Source organism: Balaenoptera musculus, chromosome 1, assembly GCF_009873245.2.
Source record: "Balaenoptera musculus isolate JJ_BM4_2016_0621 chromosome 1, mBalMus1.pri.v3, whole genome shotgun sequence".
NCBI classification, from domain to species: Eukaryota; Metazoa; Chordata; class Mammalia; order Artiodactyla; family Balaenopteridae; genus Balaenoptera; species Balaenoptera musculus.
Genome location: NC_045785.1, coordinates 89988172 through 90013250, shown reverse-complemented (window position 1 = coordinate 90013250; position 25079 = coordinate 89988172). Strand labels below are relative to the sequence as shown.

The 25079-nt window shown below is 34.9% G+C and overlaps 1 protein-coding gene across 1 annotated transcript in view; it reads left to right on the top strand.

The window, feature by feature from the left end:
* The first annotated feature begins 17653 nt into the window (after positions 1 to 17653).
* Positions 17654 to 25079, top strand: part of OLFM3 (olfactomedin 3) — a 194985-nt gene continuing 187559 nt past the window's right edge. Inside the window, exon 1 of the mRNA XM_036864400.1 lies at positions 17654 to 18144. Within this exon, the coding sequence (XP_036720295.1) occupies positions 18076 to 18144 (69 nt within the window). The 5' untranslated portion in view covers positions 17654 to 18075. The remainder of the gene's footprint in view (positions 18145 to 25079) is intronic.

Sequence of the window (25079 nt, the reverse complement as noted above, 5' to 3'; positions counted from 1 at the left end):
GTTGGTGTGTAAGTCTGAGTCCCTGATTTCAATTCTTTGAGGTACACACCTATAAGTGGCATTGCTGGATCATGTGGTAATTCTATGTTTAACATTTTGATGAACTGTCATACTGTTTTCCACAGTAGCTGCATCATTTTACATTCCCACCAGCAGTGCACCAGGATTCCAATTTCTCCACATCCTCACATTTGTAATTTTCTATTTTTTTGATGAGTCATCTTAATGTGTATGAAGTGATATTTCATAGTAGTTGATTTTCATGTCCCTAGTGATTAGTGATGATAAGCATCTTTTCATGTGCTTATTGACAGTTTCTATATCTTCTTTGGAGAAATGTATATTCAGATTCTTTGACCATTGTTTTAGTCAGGTTGGTTTTTGTTCTTGTTAAGTTGTAGGAGTTCTTTATATATTCTGGATATTAGTCTCCTGTGATTTACAAAGATTTTTTTTCTCATTCTATGGTTTGCCTTTTCACCCTCTTAATAGTATTCTTTGAAGGACAAACAGTTTAAATTTTTTTTTAACATCTTTATTGGAGTATAATTGCTTTACAATGGTGTGTTAGTTTCTGCTTTATAACAAAGTGAATCAGTTATACATATACATATGTCCCCATATCTCTTCCCTCTTGCATCTCCCTCGCTCCCACCCTCCCTATGCTACCCCTCTAGGTGGTCACAAAGCACTGAGCTGATCTCCCTGTGCTATGAGGCTGCTTCCCACTAGCTATCTATTTCACCTTTGGTAGTGTATATATGTCCACACCACTCTCTCACTTTGTCACAGCTTACCCTTCCCTCTCCCCGTATCCTCAAGTCCATTCTCTAGTAGGTCTGTGTCTTTATTCCTGTCTTGCCCCTTGGTTCTTCATGACCATTTTTTTTTTTTTTTTAGATTCCATATATATGTGTTAGCATACGGTATTTGTTTTTCTCTTTCTGACTTACTTCACTGAGTATGACAGACTCTAGGTCCATCCACCTCACTACAAATACCTCCATTTCATTTCATTTTATGGCTGAGTAATATTCCATTGGATATATGTGTCAAATCTTCTTTATCCATTCATCTCTTGATGGACACTTAGGTTGCTTCCATGTCCTGGCTATTGTAAATAGCGCTGCAATGAACATTTTGGTACATGACTCTTTTTGAATTATGGTTTTCTCAGGGTATATGCCCAGTAGGGGATTGCTGGGTCGCATGGTAGTTCTATTTTTAGTTTTTTAAGGAACCTCCATACTGTTCTCCCTAGTGGTTGTATCAATTTACATTCCCACTAACAGTGCAAGAGGGTTCCCTTTTCTCCACACCCTCTCCAGCATTTATTGTTTGTAGGTTTTTTGATGATGGCCATTCTGACCAGTGTGAATGATATCTCATTGTAGTTTTGATTTGCATTTCTCTAATGATTAACGATATTGAGCATTCTTTCATGTGTTTGTTGGCAATCTGTGTATCTTCTTTGGAGAAATGTCTATTTAGGTCTTCTGCCCATTTTTGGATTGGGTTGTTTGTTTTTTTGATATTGAGCTGCATGAGCTGCTTGTAAATTTTGGAGATTAATACTTTGTCAGTTGCTTCATTTGCAAATATTTTCTCCCATTCTGAGGGTTCTCTTTTCATCTTGTTTATGGTTTCCTTTGCTGTGCAAAAGATTTTAAGTTTCACTAGGTCCCATTTGTTTATTTTTGTTTTTATTTCCATTTCTCTAGGAGGTGAGTCAAAAAGGATCTTGCTGTGATTTTTGTCATAGAGTGTTCTGCCTATGTTTTCTTCTAAGAGTTTGATAGTGTCTGGCCTTATATTTAGGTCTTTAATCCATTTTGAGTTTATTTTTGTGTATGGTGTTAGGGAGTGTTCTAATTTCATTCTTTTACATGTAGCTGTCCAGTTTTCCCAGCACCACTTATTGAAGAGGCTGTCTTTTCTCCACTGTATATTCTTGCCTCCTTTATCAAAGATAAGATGACCATATATAAGTGGGTTTATCTCTGGGCTTTTTATCCTGTTCCATTGATCTATATTTCTGTTTTTATTCCAGTACCATACTGTCTTGATTACTGTAGCTTTGTAGTATAGTCTGAAGTCAGGGAGCCTGATTCCTCCAGCTCCGTTTTTCTTTCTCAAGATTGCTTTGGCTATTCGGGGTCTTTTGTGTTTCCATACAAATTGTGAAATTTTTTGTTCTAGTCCTTTGAAAAATGCTTTTTTGGTAGTTTTTGCCTGTGCTTCCGGTGTATTATCCAAATAGTTTTGCTTAAAGAAAAATACACAGTAGTTATGTACAACTATGTACTCTCAGAGGAGCAGAATAAGTTCACTTAATGGATTTACTGTATCCTTTAAAAGCTATAAATAAGCTTTTTGGAGTTATTGATTGTTGTTTAATTACTCTTAGGTCATGGTGTCTGTGATTCCATGTCTAGTTCACCAAGTAGCTAGAAGTACTCCCAAGGAGTGGTTACACTCTGCCTCTTGCAAGGCTTATCTGGGGGTATTTATCCTAAAATACATTTCGGCATCTAATTTTAAAAGTTTTAAAAATCAGTTTGTAAACTGCAAGTCACTTAGTATTTAGATTAAGCTTTATAAACTGAAAAGGCAACTTCCCCATTGCCTTCCAGATTATCCTAAAGAAATCTTAGGACAGATTTCTAGTCAACCTTCCAGATTATCTTTGCCTTTCATTGTTTTGATTAGGCTATTTTACAACCCTAGAGAGACAGAAATTAATTTGTAGAAAAATGTATAGCTATGCAAACAATTCTTGTCCATAGAAATGAAACATCTCTCTAGTGGAGGTTCAACTGGTTTCCTTTACCCACTGTAGAAAAAAAGAGTTTGTATCTATTAAAAAAACTTATTTTAGGATTTCTAATGGCCTGTAAATATGTCTGCTTTGTGGATTTTCCATAAAACCAGTTACAACATTTTTCTGCTTCCTTTATTAATTAATGAGTTAAATAAAATCTTTGACACATTTATTTTACATTTTTATGAGAGCCATGACTTGGAACATTTACAAAAATATTATTTAATAACCTGCACCCCACTAAAATAGTTATTTAAAAAATACTCAGGATGGGGCTTCCCTGGTGGCGCAGTGGTTGAGAATCTGCCTGCCAGTGCAGGGGACACGGGTTCGAACCCTGGTCTGGGAAGATCCCACATGCCGCAGAGCAACTAGGCCCGTGAGCCACAACTACTGGGCCTGTGCGTCTGGAGCCTGTGCTCCGCAACAAGAGAGGCCGCGATAGTGAGAGGCCTGCGCACCGCGATGAAGAGTAGCCCCCGCTTGCCGCAACTGGAGAAATCCCTCGCACAGAAACGAAGACCCAACACAGCCATAAATAAATAAATAAATAAATCTTAAAAAAAAAAAAAATACTCAGGATGATTTTTTTTAGAGAAGTAAATACATCCTTTAAAAAACAGCTTGTTTTAATATTCTTTCTGTGCCATCTTAAAATTCTTATCCCTATACTATGCATATTTTAAAGTCCAGGTCAAGGCTTTTCTGGATCAATTTAAAAATTTTGGATTTCCCTGAACTCAGATCCCTTATGCACCAACAATTTATTCAATAATTGATCTTGCACAGTACTGGAATGCATTTGTCTTCGTACACTGTTTAATTTTTCATATATTAATGTCTATTTTCTCAACATAGGTCTATAGTTCTTATATGTTGGGACTTTTCTTTATAACATCCATAACATAAGGCTTTATATAGAATAGGAATTTAAATATTTGATTTGATTTGCTGATTTAATTTTCACAATGTCTGATAAAGCTTACAGGTACAGTTCATTATCAGATTAATCAAAATTTTCTATTAGTTAATGACATAAACACTTAGGGCTTAAAAAAATAGTACTAACACTTTTTTTACTCTCCCCATCGAGATTATATGGAATGGACCTGAATAGATGACCAAGAATGTCTTCTTGACTTGTTTTTCCTTAATCTAGTTTAGTCTTTTTAAAATTTACTTTACCCTTCCTCCAGCTCCACCCCCACAAATCTCACACAGTCTAAGCTTGACTATAGATCAATCTTTCTCAACCTTTTCAGTTTTGCTTCTCAAGAGAAAATTTGAACTTAATTTAAATTTTCATTGAGTGTGGTAAAGTACTAAGGAATAACATTTTGTCATGTAAGATTGAGCTTTGGAGGGCCAAAATATATTGTAATATCTAAATTATTTTCTTTCCCACAAAGCCAAGTTTTACCCCCTTGCGGGCAATATCACCTCCACTGAGAATGCATGCTATATATGTTTTTCAAGGTTGCTGGAAGTTGTAATTTCAGGAAATGACTTAAACTTTTTAAAAAAGTGGAGCGTTTATGGGGACACAAACCTTTATCATATGACTGAAATTTGACACATTATTATGCTAACAAAGCCCTCTCCTTTTATGTTATTTCTCAAAGACCCTCACCCCAATTTGATAGAGGTGAGGGTGAGGGAGAAAGCAGGTAAAGAGGAAAAAGTATTGTCCTTTAACACTGTCATTTTTATTATCTCACTATATATTTTAAACATTTATATATTTAAACATTTCTAAATGAGTTATTTATTTATGAAGTTCCATTCTCAAGGAGCATGCATAGTACAGATAGTCCTATCTTTGCATGGTTCTATGTGCACAAATGTCAATTATCACGGTTTAGTTTAAAAAACATCAGTCACCCAAAAACATGGTTCTAATTTCATTTACCATACTGTACTAGCTCTAATTACATAAACTGCAATTTGATTCTGTCTCTTCAGACCACAGATCACTATGTAAATAATAGATGTACATCATGATTAGTGATCAGTCACATCACTTCTTTCAAAGTCTATCAATGACTGGTCACTGTGCATCTGTTATTTAGTTCACAGCAAAAGTGTAGCTGTGTTGCCTCCTTTTTCCCAGTGATAAACTCACAAGACATTTTACAAAATGATTAATCAAAAGAGAGCACTGGTCAGTAAAGATGAAAGAACAACAAAGAAATGAAAAGTGATAATGCTGGAAGTGAAACTGAGATCCAAAGTAAATGGAGTAACAGAAGAAACATCTGACTGCAGTATTGCTGACACCATCACAGTTCAAGAGATTCTAGAAAAGCAGCCAGGGAAACTTAGTGAAGGTGAACTTATGGGCATAATGGAAGAAAATGATTGTGATGAAAGGAAAGGACTTTGAGAGGAAGTGAGGTCAAAAAACTTCACATGAATGCAACTCAAAGAGATATTTCAGGACACTGAATGTGCAAAGCCTCCCAAAATTTTGGAAGTTGTTTCAAACTTAGAATGGAGTACGACAATCCTCCAAGGCAAAGAAAAAATACTCTATCATGTTATATCAGGAGAAGAAGCAAACACTGTTCAAAGTACTCTTGATAATTTTTTATAAACATAAAATCCTTTCTCATTTAAAAAAAAATTACAGTGCACTAAATACATACTAGTTTTACTATATTTTTTTTCCCTATACATTTACAGCCAGCAGTAAGAAAGTTTTAATGTTTTGACAGGAATATTTAGAAGTTATAGAATAATGGTATTTTCCCCTATTAATTATTAGGATTTTTTAGCACAGATTTAGCTTTCATGTCATTTTCACCTTTATACACTACCCAAGAAAGCAAGACCTGCCAATTCTCAAACTTGACACCATTCATTCACCAAGTTCCAATGTCTGATCCCATAACTTATTTATATTATTTAATGTAAATAAGTCTCATTGATTGCACATGTTAGTGGATGCCAGATATTTTTTAAGCCATTGGTTAGGTACCATCATGCTGATCTCTGAACAGAGATGGAGTTACTAGAGGTGTTTTCTGAATTTTTGTTCCCAGTTACTTCCTTTGCATATGATTGGGCACTAAAATGTGGCTGGTAGCCACCTACGGTGGTAGGGGAATTTTTTTCTTTCCTTCTTTCTCTTGACCTACTAGTTGATGGTTGTTATGATTTCCCCCTCTCAAGACATCTCACCCCTTTTCCTGTACTGAGGCTGATCTGGGTGATAAGAACTTTTACAAGCAAAAATAGCTGCAAGTAAAGAAACAAAAGAGAGAGAGGTACTAGAAATGCCTAATAAGAATTGAATTTCAAAGTATCTCCTGTTCCATTAGCTCTTTTCCAAGTAAAGCTTCTGACCTATTCCTCACTTCAGCATTTGTCATAAAATATTTGGCATAATGTGGGATTTTGTTTCTGAAGTATAGATGACTTTCACATATGGCTTTTGTGTAAAAAGGCAACCGATTAAAACGTACATGCATTTTTTTCTTTCCCTGCAGGATCAAACAGAAGGAGGAGAAATCTCTTAGTAGGAGTAAGAAATATTTTAGCTCTCAGTCTGTGTCCCCTTGGATAATATATAGTAAAATGATTTAAAAGACTTCAAAAGAACTTTGTGCCTATGTACCTGCACACATGGGGCTTATAAAAATGAAGATGACATCAGTTGCCTGAATTCAATTTCGTGATAGCACTATTCTGTTTGATTATACTTAAGCATAATCATTCGTCAAAATATTAATAATATGCATTAGGATTATTATAGTATCTTCATTAGCTATATTGGAATCTTTAATCAGAATTCAATTAAATGTTTTTCAGTTGTTAGTATGGATGAGAATATGTGGGGAATTTGCTAAAAACTAGAGATTCCACGTCAGAAGGACTTGAGTGGAACTGAGGAATCTGCCATTTAAAAAAATGTCTTGAATAATTCTGTTGCTGGTACACTGAGGACTAAACTTTAAGAAATATGGAAAAATAGACCTGCCATTATTCTACTGCAATGTGAATCAAAGACAGTCTCATGGGGGCTTCCCTGGTGTCACAGTGGTTAAGAATCCACCTGCCAATGCAGGGGACACAGCTTCGAGCCCTTGTCCGGGAAGATCCCACATGCCGCGGAGCAACTAAGCCCATGCACCACAACTACTGAGCCTGCGCTCTAGAGCCAGCGAGCCACAACTACTGAGCTCGCACACCTAGAGCCCGAGCTCCGCAACAAGAGAAGCCACTGCAGTGAGAAGCCCACACACCACAACGAAGAGTAGCCCCGCTCACCACAACTAGAGAAATCCCGCGCACAGCAACAAAGACCCAACGCAGACAAAAAGAAATAAATAAGTTTTCAAGGACAGTCTAATGAAGGTGGAAATGTATAGTTTATGGAGTTATATTGCTTGACTTCAACATTAACTCCTTCACTTATTAAACGTGTGATCTTGGTTAAGCCATAAACTTTCTCTGTCCCAGATCCCTCACCTGTAAAATGGAAACTAGAACAGAACAAGTTTTGCAAGGATGATGTGAAATAATCCTTCTAAGGGTTTAACACAGTGACCAGCAAGTAGGAAGGGCTTAAAAACAGTTGATTCATATTGGTTTTCTTTTCTTTTCTCCACAGGTTCTACAGATCACCTTGTTGTCCCCTGAAATTCTAATTCCATGTGAGAATGCATTGTAAGATGTCCTTGTGTCATGGTTGTTAGAGATGATTTCAAATAATTTTCAATCTCTTTTATATTTATTCCGTTTGAATTTTAAGAGTCAGAGACCTGGACTTTCTTCTAACACACCCTTTTAAACAGATATCCCTTGTTGACTACTATATGTAGGAAAGTTGCCCTTATCTAATGGAATATCTGTGCATCTCCTTGTGGCTCTCACTGCTCCTTCTGTTCTGCCAATGATGTGGCTATGGGGTAGAAAGGTTGTCCTCTCAGTGGAGTCAGTGCTAAAAGTGTTTTCTCCATTAAACTAAGTCAACACTATTAAATGGTTCCGTTACTGCAAAAACCTGCAATTATACTGGCACACTCTATCGGCAGATATATAGACTGCATATTGTTCCTCAATTGATCTTTTTGGTGCTTAAGTCTATATGTCAGGCATATCTCAAAGAAAAGGAGAGGAAAGGGTTTAAATGATTATGACCAGTGACATCTCCCAAATTCAGTAATCAGATACTTCACCCCTCCTCCCACAGAAATAAGTGAATAAGGGGAGGCAGAACGAGCAGACATGGTTCTCTGGCAAAGCCCTTCCTCATGGAAATGCAAGGAGATGGGAGTGAACAGGACTAATCAATATTCATCTTGGTAATGTGCAGCAAGTACACTGGCAAGGCCCATCAGGTGCTGAAATATTGACATAAAATGCAAATTTGAATGTAATGTATCTGGTCCTTTGCACACACACACACACACACACACACACACACCCCACTACAGCAGGCTATACCTGCTACTTTCTAAACCTGGAATGATACAAACCTGCACCTTTGGCAATTGAAATTTTGGAGACTTTGTTGCAATATGGCTGGGTTTTCTATACTTTCCTACCAATTGGTCAATAGCTGACCAAGTGGTAGTATACAGTATATAAGGCATAATAATGGGGTAAGTAAAGTAATTAGTATTTAATAATGTAAATACTATGTATACAAAGCCAAAAGTAATCATTGTATATAATGCCAAAAATATCTGGATTTTCCTACAGCCACTCTACACATGGGGCTGCCTCAGTACCTTCACTTGGATCTCTGCCCTTCCCTCCAACCCCCAGGATATCTGCAACCAACAGGAATTAAATGTTCAGCAGGTGTGCACCATACATTTGCTACATATTTTGAATATTCCCTTTGAAAACCAGGGTTTTTTTCCTAATCAGTACCACTGAAAGGTGAACTCTTAACTAGATTCAAGAGTTCATTATAGTGAAATGCCACAAGCCAAATTCAAGGAGCTCACCAAAGAAACAGAAGTGATGACTGGGAAAATAACTAATTAACAATACATATCAAAAGAAGGCATCACTGCCATATTTTCTGCCACTTCAGTCTACTAGACCTCTAGCCCTTTTCCCTTCCTACCATTCCAACTAGTCCTTTGCCTAAAGGAGTCAACTGGTCCTAGATAAAGGAGCCACTTCCTAATACTTAAAGCTCATGGCTGAGGTGAAAAGTAGACGCAGCCCCTTTCACACTGCAGCATGAAAACAGGTCTTCAGAGCACAAAAAATTTTTTAAATGCCCTTTCCCTAAGGTATGCATTTGCATATGGTGGCTTATGATGTTATTACCACTGTACTGTCCTTCAGCAACCTTGGATGATCTGAGATTCTAACACAAAAAAATATTTCTAAATGGAAAACTGACATGTATGATGTTTGGAGATTCTAGTTATACGAAAGTTAGATGATTGTTATATATTTTTCCCATCGGTGGTTACAAAATTTTACAAAATTATTATTTAATAAGATGATGCACTGAGATTCTTGACACTTACCTTTACTTAATACATAAAAATTTAATTCTGTCTTATTCACACATTAATTTTGAAAATGTTAAAAAATACACAGAGAAGTCCATGTTAATGTATTATAATTGTTTATGGTTTGCATATATGTATAACATATCTAAAAGAAATCAATCATTACTAATCATGTTGAAATCTTTATTACTTCCCTCTATTCTCAGGTGTATGTACAATGATAAATATAGTTTGTTATTTTCCAAAACACATATTTTTCATAATTATTACTGTCTACAAACAATAGTAATATTATTTTGCATGTTTTATTCATATAAATTATATCATACTTGAGCTGTATTTTCAACTTTATCTTCATCCTCTTATTATGCTGATGTATTTAAATCAAGTTTATTTATTTTAGAAATGGATAACAATAATTCATTTCTTCTTTTCCTACTGAGAAACATTTAGACACTTTTTCTGATTTCCCTATTACTAGCAATTATGCAAAAGGTTCTTTTTATGCACGTATGTGACACATTCTCTAATGTATCTACAGAGTATGAGTTTTGTATCACAGGCTATGTACATTTTCAACTTTATTACTTAATTATTTTCCCATTGATTTTTTTCCCAGATTGCATTCCCATTAGCACTATATGAGTACCACATTTTCCCACATCCTAGTTAACACTTAATATTTTCAGACTTTTACATTTTTTCCAAATTTAGAAATATGAAATTGCATCTCATTTTTTAATTTTCATTTTCCTGTTTACTAGTGAAGTTGAACATTTTTTCATATATTTTCAATTTTTATTGTTTTGGCAGAGTATATAATCAAATGAAATGTTTCTGTTGTTCCACTTATTAAAAAGAAAAAAAGCTGTCTAATTGGAATTAAGTACTTTAGGGAAGAGATTTTAAATAACATAAATAGAAAACTATAATAAGAAGGTGAGATACTTTAAGCTGTATAATTTGGCTGTTATAAATCATGGACTACAGAATTTCTCTCTACATATATGTAACCCATAATTTTTTCCACGCTCAATTGTTACATTTTGAATTATAATGTAGATTTTTCTGATTCTATGTCCTTTCATTAACTCAAATTCAACTTAATTAAAACCAACAAATATTTCTCCCACTTTCCCCAAAAGAAGCACAACATATTTTCTTTATGATTTTTTTGTTACCGATACCTCTCTGAATGCCCAATATTAAAATTTCAATTATCCTATAATTATCCACTGACCAATCAGGCACAAAATTCTGCCAAGTCATTCTTAAAATAATTATACACAAAACTAAATATTTAGGTTTAGAATGAGAACCAAAAAAGATTATGTTTGTCAGGGATCTATTGTTATGAGTAATCCCATATCATCTTAATACAGTGTTAGAGATAGTGATGATCAGAAGCTGTGCATAAAAGTATTCATGAAGACTTTTATTTGAGGTTCCCCCTTACTTATAGGTGTGTTAGTACTTAAATATCTCAACCCAAAATAAGGATAGGACAGGAGGAAGGGGAAAAAGGAGGGACTGCAGGGTGGTACCTTGGTGATAGAATCTGGAATTCCAGTTTGAGTTACCTTAGCCCTGTGAGGCTGTTAGAAGGTCTGCTAAGTTTCTCAGCCTCCACGTAGACTCTTCTGAAGGTGGCAGATGCTCTTAATGAAAATGTAGCCCTAAGTGCTAGGTATTCTTCTATTTCTTCACTCTTCCAGATCTTGGTCTCATACTTTGTCATTGTCATTATAATGCTCCAATGCCTTTAAGCAGTCGTATTTATATATCTCTGGCTCTTCCAGTCCTTCTCAGTGAAAGAGTTGGTCTAAATTATCTAGTCTTGCATTATTAGAAACAGAAGTCTTCTGTAATATTAGTGTTTATAAATATGCAATTCCTTCTTACTGGAATTTTTTCTTCACCCCTGCTAAATTATATCCAAATCAAAATCCATCTTCAAAAAAAAATGCTCAACACCACTAATTATTAGAGAAATGCAAATCAAAACTACAATGGGATATCACCTCACACCGGTCAGAATGGCCATCATAACAAAATCTACAAACAATAAATGCTGGAGAGAGTATGGAGAAAAGGGAACCCTCTTGCACTGTTGGTGGGAATGTAAACAGATACAGCCACTATGGAGAACAATATGAAGGTTCCTTAAAAAACTAAAAATAGAACTACCATGTGACCCAGCAATCCCACTACTGGACATATACCCAGAGAAAACCATAATTCAAAAAGACATATGCACCCCGATATTCATTGCAGCACTATTAACAATAGCCAGGACATGGAAATAACCTAAATGTCCATCAACAGAGGAATGGATAAAGAAGATGTGGTATGTATACGGAATATTATGCAGTCATAAAAAGGAAAGAAACTGGGTCATTTGTACAGATGTGGATGGACCTAGAGACTGTCATACAGAGTGAAGTAAGTCAGAAAGAGAAAAACAAGTATCATATATTAACACATATATGTGGAATCTGAAAAAATTGATATAGACAATCTTATTTACAAAGCAGAAACAGAGACAGAGACGTAGAGAACAAACGAACAAACATATGGATACCAAGGGGGAAAGAAGGGGGCGGGATGAATTGGGAGATTGGGATTGACATATATACACGATTGATACTATGTATAAAATAGATAACTAATGAGGACCTACTGAATAGTACAGGGAACTCTACTCAATGCTCTGTGGTGACCTAAATGGGAAGGAAATCCAAGAAAGAGGGGATATATGTATACGTATAACTGATTCTCTTTGCTGTATAGTAGAAGCTAACACAACATTGTAAAGCAACTGTACTCCAATAAAAATTTTTTAAAAATCCTAGCTCAGATAGATTCGTGATTGGTAGGGGTACCATGAGAATTTTAAATGAGTGTGCAAAATGATCCCTTTTTGAATATATTTTCAAATACAGCATCTATGAATTTCTTCCCTCCCTGTATGCATATATTGTACTTTTACATTAAGAGCTGGAGCCTAGTTTACTTCCCTTTAAATCTGGGTTGGCTTTAGCTGCTTAAGCAAAAGATGTTGCAAACGTGACTGTTGTGCTTCTGAGTCTAGGTCACAAGAATCTTTGCTGTTCATGCCTAGGTCTTCAAGAATACTAGCTCTTGGGATGCTCCCTCAGAACTTAGCTACCATGCTGTAAGAAATGTAAGCCACATAAAGTGAAGACATGGAGGTGATCTAGTCAACAACTCCACCTGAGTAACCAGCTGACAGCCAGCATCAACTGCAACCATGTGAGTGAGCAATTTTGAATATCTAGCCAAGACTAGCTGTGATATGACCCTAGCCTCCATCTGACTGACACTGCACAAGAAACCTCAAGTGAGAATTATCATAGCACCATGAGAGTTAATGATATTTTTTGAACCACTAAATTTCAGAAGAGTTAGTTATACAGCAATTGATAACCTAAACATCCTTAGGAGCTTTACAATCAAGTGAAGAAGACACAAAAGTAGATTCTAATAATCAAGTGTAGTAAATACAATGACAAAAGTGTTCACACAAGATGTTACGGAAAAAAAAAACTGAAAAGAGAAACCCTGAGAGAGGGTACTGCGGACCCAGGAAAAGATTTCTAGATGAGATAATATTCTTAAAGAAACTCAGAAAAAAAATAAGAATGGTTCAAGCAAAAGAAATGTCACTAAAGATGTTTAATGTTCTTCTCTATCCTCTTTAAGAGAGAACAATGTTAAGGGAACTACAAGCATTAAAATTTTACCGGATTCAAATTATTGGGAGACAATGGGTAGAAAAGACTGGAGAAAAAGGCAAGAGACCATATTATGCAGGGCCCTGGATTAGTCATTTTAAGGAATCCTCACTTGATTGTCTAGAAGATAGGGAGACATTGAAGGCCTTTAATCTAAGAAACAACGAGGCAAAATTAGTCTTCAAATCAACCATCTCAAGTGCTGTGTGGATAATAAATTGCAGATTGAAAGTAGAAGAGACATAATGCCTGAGGCAGAGTTGAGTCCTTACAACAGGGATCATTTGGCAGATACAAGAAGATGCTCATCTGTGAACCAGGAAGGGGGTCCTCACCAGACACCAAATCTGCCAGCACGTTAATCCTGGACTTCCAACCTCCAGAACTAATTACAGAATGCCCAGTCTTTATTTGATTCATGGCTGCCCAGAAGGAAGATTAAAAATCCAGACTTCTTCAGAGCTAGATATGGCCAAGTGGCTAAATTCTGGCCAGTGGGACGAGAGAAGAAATGATGTGCCTTAAAAGAGAAAGGCTTGCCCCATCCTTTTCCTCTTCCACACAGGTACAGGTGACAAACTAAGGTCACAGAGCCACCAGGAGAAGGAGACTTGATTCCTAATGTGCAGAGGTGCTGGAAGAGAGAGAAATCAACCCTCTCAACCACAGCTGAATGGCAAAGGAAGGAAGGAAAAAAGGAAGGAAGGAAGGAAGGAAGGAAAGAAGGAAGGAAGGAAGGAATTAGAAGAGAAAGAAATACTGATGGTAAGAAAGGGAAAGAAATCACTCTAATAATTCATATCATATAAAATAAGGTCCTGACCTAGGCATACATGGAGGAGTAGGAAGGATTTAGAGATATTATGCAGAAAATTTAACAGAATTTTTGATGGATTGAATGCAGGGATAAAGATGAGAGCGAAATCAAGTGTGATTTCCATGTTTCTTGCTTTGCAATGGAGAGAAAATTGTGCTACAAACTAATATGACTGAAGGAAAATATTGGTTTGATATACTGAGTTTGAAGTTCCTGTAAGAAATTAAGTTAGTGACATCTAGCAAATTTTGGGTATATAAATATCATGCACGGAGGTACTAGGGTTAGAAATTCACTCATTCACTCATTCATTAAATGATTACTGATTAAGTGACTACCAGGTGCCAGGCACTACTCTAGGTGATTAAATTAGAGCAGAACAAACAATGACCCTTCCTTCTGAAGAATATATTCTAATAAAAGAGACAGTAAATAATAAAAATAATAATAAATAAATAATAAATAGAGAATGATTAAGGTACTATTTTGACAGACTAGTTAGGGGAGGTAGGGGATCTAGATAGAAATGACTTAAAAACAAGGGAAAAAGTCACCTCAAAAGAGAACAAAAGAGAAGAGAGCAAAAAATGAAAGTGTGGCAGTACTCTGACAGGTCAAGGACCTTAGGAAACGTTTCAAATACTATTTTCATTTATATAATGAAAGGGGAAATTTTTCTCAAGGGTTTATATAACCTACTGGATAATCCTTTTTAAAAACGTTTATCTAAAATAACTAAGTTCATCAATATTAAATGATAGATAAAAATCAAAATAGGTAACAGCATTTTTTAACATAATGGAACATCTCTGGAATGCTGAAGCAGTATAACATATATGAAAGAAGTATATCATATAAGTTTTTTATCAAAAGAAGACTAACATACATAAACAGTTAACAATATAATCCATTATATACTATTAAGAACTTACTTTTGTAATATTGGGCATAAATGTTAAAAAAGTTTCATTCTTTGTTCTATGTGTTGTATATGTACAATTTCATATAAACTTATTTTTATGTATGCCTCTGTAGATAGTACTGGCTAAATATTTTTGTAGTACTTTATAAATTTCAAAGCTATTTTATACCCATTGTAGATACAGAAGATCAACTTTAATTAGATACATAAATATCAAATATTTTTCTCATGCATGTATTGAAAAATGCAATATTTCTAAATCTATGCTATGCATCACACTTTATCATTTTGTTCTAAGTTCCAGTTCCCAATTTAAGTTACAGTAACCAATCTGAAGTGACTGAAAACAAATGTAGTTATACCATTTCCTCTCTATAATAAAATTATTTTGAATATCTAATGTAGGACACAAGATACAAAGAGTTTCATGGACTTTCTAAAAAGGAGGAATTGCTATGTACAGATAAGATATGATATGGCCTACAATACTGTCAAATTGATTGTATGGAAATGTATTATAAGAAAGTTTTACTACAAAACAAATTACTAATTAGAAACAATAGAATTATGTTTAAGAAAAACTATGCAGTTTTATTTTATTTTTTAAAGAGAGATAGAAGAAGTAGTAGGGTATGGTTGAATTTATGTATAGCTACAGCTTCTGCTTTTCAGTGGTATGGTCAATAGTTTTTGGTTTATTACTAAACTTGAGTGTTCTCTACAAATGAATAAGCTTCTCTTACAGCAAGTATGTTTTCTGTATGCTAAAATCATCTGTTTTCATCTGTAACATATTACCATCCACTGCTTACTTGATCTTTAAGTATTATCATCTGGTATCACATTTTCATAGAATTTGTCTTCTTATTAACTGCTTGTTACAAATGATCTCCAGTACCATGAAATATAGGGAAATGGAGAGTTACAGGGGAAAAAATGTGCTTATGTAGGAGTTTTGGTCCAATCATTAATATTGGACCATACATGTATGAGATCAGAATAATTTTTATTCCCAGAAAAAATATTCATATCATTAAAAGAATAGCAGTTGACCTTGAGGCTTCATATGATTATGTTTTCATATTTTGTGTGTCTGTTAAATACAGCTTCCTGTACTCAAATAAGTATGCTGCCCTGCCTGCTGAGAGGTGGAGATGGAAAAAGATTGTAGAAGACATTCTGAGAAGAGTGAAAAGCATAAGTAAAAACAAATAATCAAACAATCATGTTGTATTAAGTATTAATGCACTATTATAACCACCCAGCTACTGTACCTCTATAAACTCATTTTCAAATTGTGCAGTGATTTGAAAGGTTTGAAAATGGGTGCAGAATAAAATTCCCAACAATTTTTATGTATGGATCATTGAAAAATACTCTATGCTGATTTACCCTTGATGATAGATAGATAGATAGATAGGGAAACAAATGTAAAAAGAGAAAGACAGAGTTAGCCTCAAACATGCTCTAGAAAGTTATCCCAAAGAGTGTCAGACATAACTCTGTAGTTTTATCTATTACCTCAATAGAAAAGTTCTGTTTTCTGTTTCTGCTATGAGATAATGGAAATTTCAAACTGTGGTTATGATTGCTAGGGTTATCATTAAACTAAAAACCCTCAAATAATTCCACCTTCTTTCTGCTATTCTGCAATCTCTTTTTTATGCGTGATCCATCTCTTCAAAAGAAATTTTCAAATTTATTTTTCTTCTTGTTATTGATGTTTTATGGGAAAAAAAGCCTCAAGTAATCATACACACATGCACTCATATTCATCATATCAGGATAAAAACAGATGCAATATGATGCAAATCCTTGGGGATTATAACTTTCAAAAGTATTTGAATCCTAATTGAGATTTCTTGAATTTAAAATATACATTATATATACATGAAGAGTTTTCAGTAAAAGATTGTAGAGATTTATACACAGTATGTGTCTGATATCTCAAACAATTTATCCTCTTCTTAATGTAGAAGAAATGCCCATATCTCTAGTTCATTTACTGTAGTCCTTAAGAAATATAACTTCTAGAAAAATCAACAGAAGACAAAACTCAAGTTGTATTAGAGGTGTAATTGTATGAGAGGGTGGTTGACAACTCTTCCCCATCTTTTTATCTTATGGAAAACACATTTTCCAGCTACAAAAAAAAAAAAAAAGTTTCTTGAGTATAGTTAGGTGATGCAGGGTGTATGAGAAAGTTAATTTGTCATTTACTCTTTCTTTGCTCTTGTGAGGCAGCTACCTCTTTTCTTGAGCTCTAGAAAACAAGTATTTGGAAGCTTAGAAATAATGCTTTTCCCATCCCACTGTCCACCCATCACTGAATTCTACCTCAGGTTGACAGGGAAACTACATTTCTGGGTATGGCTGTGTGTGAGGAGGAGAGATTTCAGCTGTGTGGGGTCACTAGTGGAATATCCCACTTACAAGAAAAAAAAAAAAAAGAAAAGAAAGCCTCTTCATTTATTTATGCGTAGTATTTTAGGTGACCAAAAGCCCTAGATAGATAAAAACACATGAATATTTAACCAAATAGATTATTTCAATAGGCTAGTTATAAATGACAGTGCATATATGCATATATAATAGCTATAGACTGTGTACCTTGAACACAAAATACACATTGATAGTCTGCATTGCAAACTTTCTTTAAAGCACTAAATACAATAACAAGTCCTCTGTCAATGACAGCAGACGATTCCAGGCACTATTTGTTTCGTAATCCTGTATCTAGCTGACTTTAATTCTCTGAAGATCAAGATACCAGCGAATGCTGAACTGGAGCAGGAGAGTCAATCCTTGTTTGGATAACAAATTTCCCACAAAATATCTCCCCAAGCCCCAAGGAGCTGTAGTGATGTCATATCCGTTGTCCAGGTCTCCACACCTCTCTCAGCTGTTACTCCCTTTATCTTTTTCTTGGGTCAAAACTTTTGAGGTAGTCTGGCTATATAGCCGCAGGAGAGAAAAGGTAAATTGGGGAGCGCGGCTTGGAGGAGCTTCAGCACCTCGGTCAGCGACCACTGCAGCTCTATCCACTCCTAGAGCTCGCGGACTCCCAGCCCTGAGAATGCCTGCGGAATGATCGCCCCCCAGGGCGGCTGCCGCTACTGCCGCTACTGCTATCGCTGCTGCTGCTACTACTGCCGCCGCCTCTTCTCCACTCAGCTCTGACTGGCAGGCAGAAAGTGCAACTGACGAAGGGAAAGGTCTCCGCAGTGAGAGTGGAGTGGCTACATGAAAGAGAGTAAACAGGGGCAAAAACCCAGATCAGAATGCAGGCGGCATCCAACCTACTCAATCTCCTGCTGCTGTCTTTGCTTGCTGGATTAGACCCTTCCAAGGTATGGGCAATATTTTAACTCTTGTTTGAAATAAATGTGCAATATGTAACAGACCGACCAAAAATGCATTTAATTGTGCAAAAAAAAAGCAGCATGAAAGACAGCTCTTCCAGCTACCTTGTGGTGTCTGGCGTATCCCCACTGCTTGGAAGATAACAAGGTGAACTACCCGAGGAATAGCTCCACAAGGTAGAGTCCCGGAGAGAGGGGGGAGGGACCAGGAGCGAATATAATGTGTATGGGCAGCGGGCAATGCGGCTCTTGGGAGAATTTAGCTTATTTGGTATCCAAGTGTTTAATGTTCTCTTCTGAAGTCGGACGGGTAATGCAAAGGACTTTGCAGTTAAAATAATGCAATTTGTAATCATGTATTAGGAGATGGTGAACCGTTTCTTTGTTGAAAGCAGAGAAGCGTTTTCCAGCTGATCCTGGTCAATAATCCTCCCATCGCAGACGTGCTGCGGTTTGTGTCCAAAACATTTGGGATGCTGCTTGTAACACACAGGGCAGAGCAGCAGAGCTCTACTCTCTGCCGTGGTTGAGAGGCATTGGTGAAAGGGGCTTGTGTTTGTTTCTCTCTTTTCATTAAGGAAATTACGGAGCACTGAGGAAGTTCTGATTACCAGTGTTAAGAAACAGGAAGTGAGAATCCTTTCAAACTAAGGAGGGCAATAGGAAGGATGAGTTGTCTCATATCTGCTGAACTCTGAAAATTATCCAGTACTGGCAATTAAAGTGAATGCTAACCTCTTTTGATTAAAAAAATCAGAAAATATGGAGAAATATTTTCAGCAGTGTATGAGAAAAGTCTTGAGCATAAAGAGATAATTTGAGAGCTTCAGCATTCTAAGAAAATCATAACTATCTGGAATCAGATATAATGCATCTAGTAAAAAGAGTAAGGGAATACAATTTCAGAAATTATTTTACTTCTTTAACTGGTCAAGAGCAATTTGACACAATAGGAGAAATGATGTCATGTTCTAAAACCATTTAAAGTTGTATTTTGGAATATTGTAAAGTTATTTTAAAATAACTGTGTAGTGTAGAGAAATTGTTTCTTTTCATACTTGAACTAAGATGTAACCAAGCATAGCCTAATACTGTGGTTGACTGAATATTTCTAGGCCTAATATAGTATATAGTGAAAATTTAGAATCATATCATCTATGCTTATAATTATTTTTGTGTACTTTTCATATTTAGAGAGACCTGATAAGAATAAGATCATTTCCTTTTAAAGCTATGGTTGTGATATTAAGACAAAATAATAATTTTGGGATCCTTAATGGGATATTTCATACACTAAGGTGTATCTTTAAAGCATTTTACATCTAGGTACAAAGTGTTGATTCTTCTTTCGTATTTTTCAATCTTTTTATTTCATTTTTTTCTCTGGATCTATAGTAACATATTCCATTGCCACTCTCAGTATATTATGTTCGTTACAACTTTGAACACATTCTACTATATATCTCATTTGAAATATTCTTGGTAAAACATTTTTAAAAAGCAAAGCTAATTACTGAGTTACTGAATAGAAAGTCACTTGACTTAAAGTGAGTTTTATCATTCTTTAAAATGAATTCAGAAATGCAGAGCTTTACTAACAACTGCATGTTTCATTTGATTGTTCTGATATCTTCAAATGCACAAATATCTTCACTTCTTGTATCCCATTCTTTCCCAAATTAAAAATATATCAACAAAGAGCTTCTGATAAATATTGAGATAAATTCTCCAAATAAATGACCTATTTTTAGTCGTGATCTTTTTCTAGTATTAATAAGTTTATTTCCATGTATTCAACAACAGAAAACTTTTCTTCAGACTTAATTTTGGCTGTTTGGTACAACTGAGCTGAGAAATCCAGGAAAGGAAAGGCATACATTAACTTTTCAAACTGTCCTTTTCAGTTTCTAGATATTGCAATACAGTATGCAAAGAACAGCAGATGGTATTTGTTATATACTACATATGACAATATAGAGAATATTAAAATGTTCATAGCAAGTGATTTTAATGTTGTAAAAAGGTCTTTGGACTAGTAGACAAATTTTGCTTTAAAAAAATGAATAAAACTACTTTTGTTATGTTTTATCAAACTATTGAGAATCACAAAACTATATCATCTCCCCTCCCCCAAATCACAAATGGCACCACTGAATTCTCAAAATGATTGTCAATTAATTTATGAAATAGAAATTTTCTCAAATTTTATTTTTTTACTAACTACTTAAAGGTTTAGATAATAAAATTAACATCCATGATGCAAATTACGTTTGGCAAAATTGAAATTAAATTCCAATAATACAGTAGCACAAAAGACCACAGTTTGTGGACAAATAATTATTAAGTGATAAAACTTAAATATAAAAAAATTCTAAACAGCTAATAAAAAATTTTTTTATAACATGTTAGGACTGATATATTTCAAAATCATACTTTTAAATAAATTCATTTAAGTATTCTTCTATGTTATTACATTTTATATTTATACTACACATAAATCATGCATGGATACACACAAACTGGCAATATAGTAGAGCTGTTAAAATTGAATAGACTTTTTTAGGTATAGGATTGTCACATATATCAAATATTGGAAATCTAAATTTTAGAGCATGCTTATTATATATTAATTTATCTGAAACAAAAAGGCTTCTAACAACAGTACCAATTCCATTTCATGGAAGATTATATAATATTTATGTTTATGATCATTCTTCCTGAGACTGAAACTTACAGATATATGACGTTTTATAAAGTGCTTAGGTATCACCATCTTACGGCAGGATAAATCACTTGAAAGTCAATTTTATTTTTAAATTAAAAAAAAATGCCCAAACATTTATATTCACAGGATGAACTTACTTTCAGCATCCACTTACTTTCTTTTCTCTCATTTAATATACCAGAATATTGGTAAGATTAGTACTTTCTTTCAGTAAAGGAAGGCAATTCAATACTAATCAATTATTTGTATTTTTATATAGACAGATTATCAATTTTCCTCTCAAGAAAATCATGAGAATTATGTTTTCTTAATTAAAATCGTATTAACAAATTTCCAGTTCCATTTACAAAAACTCATAGGTATATCACTTTGCCCTTTTTAAGAGATATTAATTAATTTCATTTGTAATGGAGTATCTGAACTACAGGCAATATGCCAAATCATCATTCATCCAATAAGTAAATTAAGAAAAACCAAAAGCTTGTAAGAATTCAATTATTGCTCGGTTTTATAGAGAAAGGACTATTTCTGTGTAGGAAATTCCTGAGGGCGGCTGCTAGATGGCATCTCTGTGCTTTTAAACAGAAGGCACAGAGTTTAGTAATGACCTTGATAGTAGGAGAGTGAACCTCTTTTTCTTTTACAAGAAGATTTTTAGCAGACCATTATTTGAACATTATAACAAAACAGTAATCCCTTGAACCAGAACTGTGAATATCTCTGCTCTGCAATGCTGAATTATAAAGAAAGGAGGTATAAATGTGACTGTGCAGATTTCAAATAGAACATTTACACTGGAGTCAGACACTTGGGGAACAGTTAAAAAGAGATGACATGGGCATAGCCACACATTGCAGTGACTGTTATACTTTTAAGCAGTCATACTTGTGTAATAAATATATTGCAAAATGCCCTAGCCTGCTTAGATTGAAAAAGCATTCACTATCTCCTTACTTAGAAATATATTAAAGAACTTATCACCATGGTACTTGCTGACACTACAGACATAAAGTGAAACAATGATTCAGCAATAATCTTCAACACCAAACTGTTTTTTCTATCTAAAACAACTCAGCCAATTAGAACTCTTGCCTTAAATAAGACGTTGCTTTAAGCCATATAAACACAATGGGAAGTAAGGGAATTTCAGTAATTATATTGATATATGCTTCATAACATAATATACCATGTATAACTGCCTTTGTGTTTTGGTATTGCTAAAAACAAAATCATCAAAGACCTAAATTGGCTAGAGGTGGCTTTAGTACATAAATCTAGTCAAAGTTTATTTTCGTATAACTTTAAAATAAAATTGATAAAAGCAAAAACAGCAATAGAAATAAACTAAGATCAGTATGAATTTGCTTTAAAATTCATCTTAAAAATCTATATTCTCCTGTATCTCCTGTATGCCAGAGACATCCTCTGTACAACAGGATCAACTCAAATTAGAACAGGAAATATGGATCGATGGCATCTGGCAAGGATCTGTAATTACATACCAATAAACCCGGATATGGTAAAAAATGAAAAGCTCAACACAGCCCACCTATGTTTTGAAAGTGCAAATGACTTTGCTACTCTCCTTTTATCCCATCCTTCTTAATCCAATTAAATATTTAGTTTGGAATGTAAATATTCTTTCTTAACTCTTTCTCTTGGCAACCTGAAAAGGTTAAAATGGTACTGCGCTCCTTTATTTTTTTAAAAAAATTCTTATTCCTTGTAATTTTGCAACAATTCTCTTTAGAAGATGACTATTGTGATGATCCGTTCTCTGTTGGGAGGGAAAGCAGCACAAGAGTGAGAAACAAAAGGGTCAGGATTCAGACAAAAAATCCCTCATTTTTCATCCCTAATTTGCCACTGATATGTATATATGTGTGGTTTTATTATATATATATTATATAATAAATACTTGTGTATGTTTATTATATATTATATTATATAACAAATACACACACATATATAACTTTGGGAAAGCTATGATCTCAGTGCTCTCACCTGTAAAATGAGGAAACTACATGCTCTTTTTTAAATTTTATATTGGAGCATAGTTGATTTACAATGTTGTGTTTCTGTTTTGTAAATAAGTTCATTTGTATAATTTTTTTAGATTCCACATATAAGTGATATCATATGATATTTGTCTCTGTCTGACTTACTTCACTCAGTATGACAATCTCTAGGTCCAACCATGTTGCTGCAAATGGCACTATTTCCTTTTTTTAATGGCTGAGTAATATTCCATTGTATTTATGTACCACATCTTCTTATCCATTCCCCTCTCGATGGATATTTAGGTTGTTTCCATATCTTGGCTATTGTAAATGGTGCTGCAATGAAGACTGGGGTGCATGTATATTTTCAAATTACAGTTTTCTCTGGATATATGCCCAGGAGTGGGATTGCTGGATCATGTGGTAGTTCTGTTTTCAGCCTTTTAAGGAACCTCCATATTGTTCTCCATAGTAGCTGTACCAATTTACATTGCCACCAACAGTGTAGGAGGGTTCCCTTTTCTCCACACCCTCTCCAGCATTTATTGTTTGTAGACTTTTTGATGATGGCCATTCTGAAGTTTGTTTGTTTGTTTTTTTTTTTAAACTTTGGGTTTATTTATTTATTTATTTATTTATTTATGGCTGTGTTGGGTCTTTGTTTCTGTGCGAGGGCTTTCTCTAGTTGCGGCAAGTGGGGGCCACTCTTCATCATGGTGCACGGGCCTCTCACTGTCGCAGCCTCTCTTGTTGCAGAGCACAGACTCCAGACGCGCAGGCTCAGTAATTGTGGCTCACGGGCCTAGTTGCTCCGTGGCATGTGGAATCTTCCCAGACCAGGGCTCGAACCCGTGTCCCCTGCATTGGCAGGCAGATTCTCAACCACTGCGCCACCAGGGAAGCCCCTCATTGTAGTTTTGATTTGCATTTCTCTAATACTTAGCAATTCTGAGCATCTTTTCATGTGCTTCTTGGCCATCTGTATGTATTCTTTGGAGAAATGTCTATTTAGATCTTCTGCCCATTTCTTTTGATTGGGTCATTTATTTTTTGATATTAAGCTGCATGAGCTGTTTGTGTAGTTTGGAGCTTAATCCCTTGTTGGTCGCTTCGTTTGCAAATATTTTCTCCTATTCTGTATGTTGTCTTTTTGTTTTGTTTATGGTTTCCTTTGTTGTGCAAAAGCTCTTAAGTTTAATTAGACCCATTTGTTTATTTTTGTTTTTATTTTCATTACCCTAGGAGGTGGATCCATAAAGATATCACTGCAGTTTATGTCAAAGAGTGTTCTGCCTATGTTTTCCTCTAAGAGTTTTATAGTATCTGGTCTCATATTTAGGTCTCAACCCATTTTGAGTTTATTTTTGTGTATGGTGTTACAGAATGTTCTAATTTCATTCTTTTACATGTAGCTGTCCAGTTTTCCCAGCACCAATTATTGAAGAGACTGTCTTTTCTCCATTGTATATCCTGCCTCCATTGTCATAGATTAATTGATCATAGGTGTGTGAGTTTATTTCTGGCTTTCTATCTTGTTCCATTAATCTGTAAGTCCATCTTTGTGCCAGTACCATACTTTTTTGATTATTGTAGCTTTATAGTATAGTCTGAAGTCAGGGAGCCTGCTTCCTCCAGCTCCATTTGTCTTTCTCAAGACTGCTTTGGCTATTTGATGTCTTTTGTGTTTCCATAGAAATATGATATTATACACAGAAAATACTAAAGATGCTACCAGAAAACTATCAGAGCTCATCAATGAATTCAGTAAAGTTGCAGGATACAAAATTAATACACAGAACTCTCTTGCATTTCTATATACTAACAATGAAAGATTAGAAGGAGAAATTAAGGAAACAATCCCATTTACCATCACATCAAAAAGAATAAAATACCTAGGAATAAACCTACCTAAGGAGGCAAAAGACTTGTACTCCGAAAACTATGAGATGCTGATGAAAGAAACTGAAGATGACACAAATGGAAAGATACACCATGTTCTTAGATTGGAAGAATCAGTACTGTCAAAATGACTATACTAACCAAGGCAATCTACAGATTCAATGCAATCCCTATCAAATTATCAATGGCATTTTTTGCAGAACCAGAACAAAAAATCTACATGTTCTTAAAACTTCTTTGTTAAACTCTAGGATGACTCTATGCTATAGTCAGTATGTGTGTGCCCCCTCCCCTTCCCA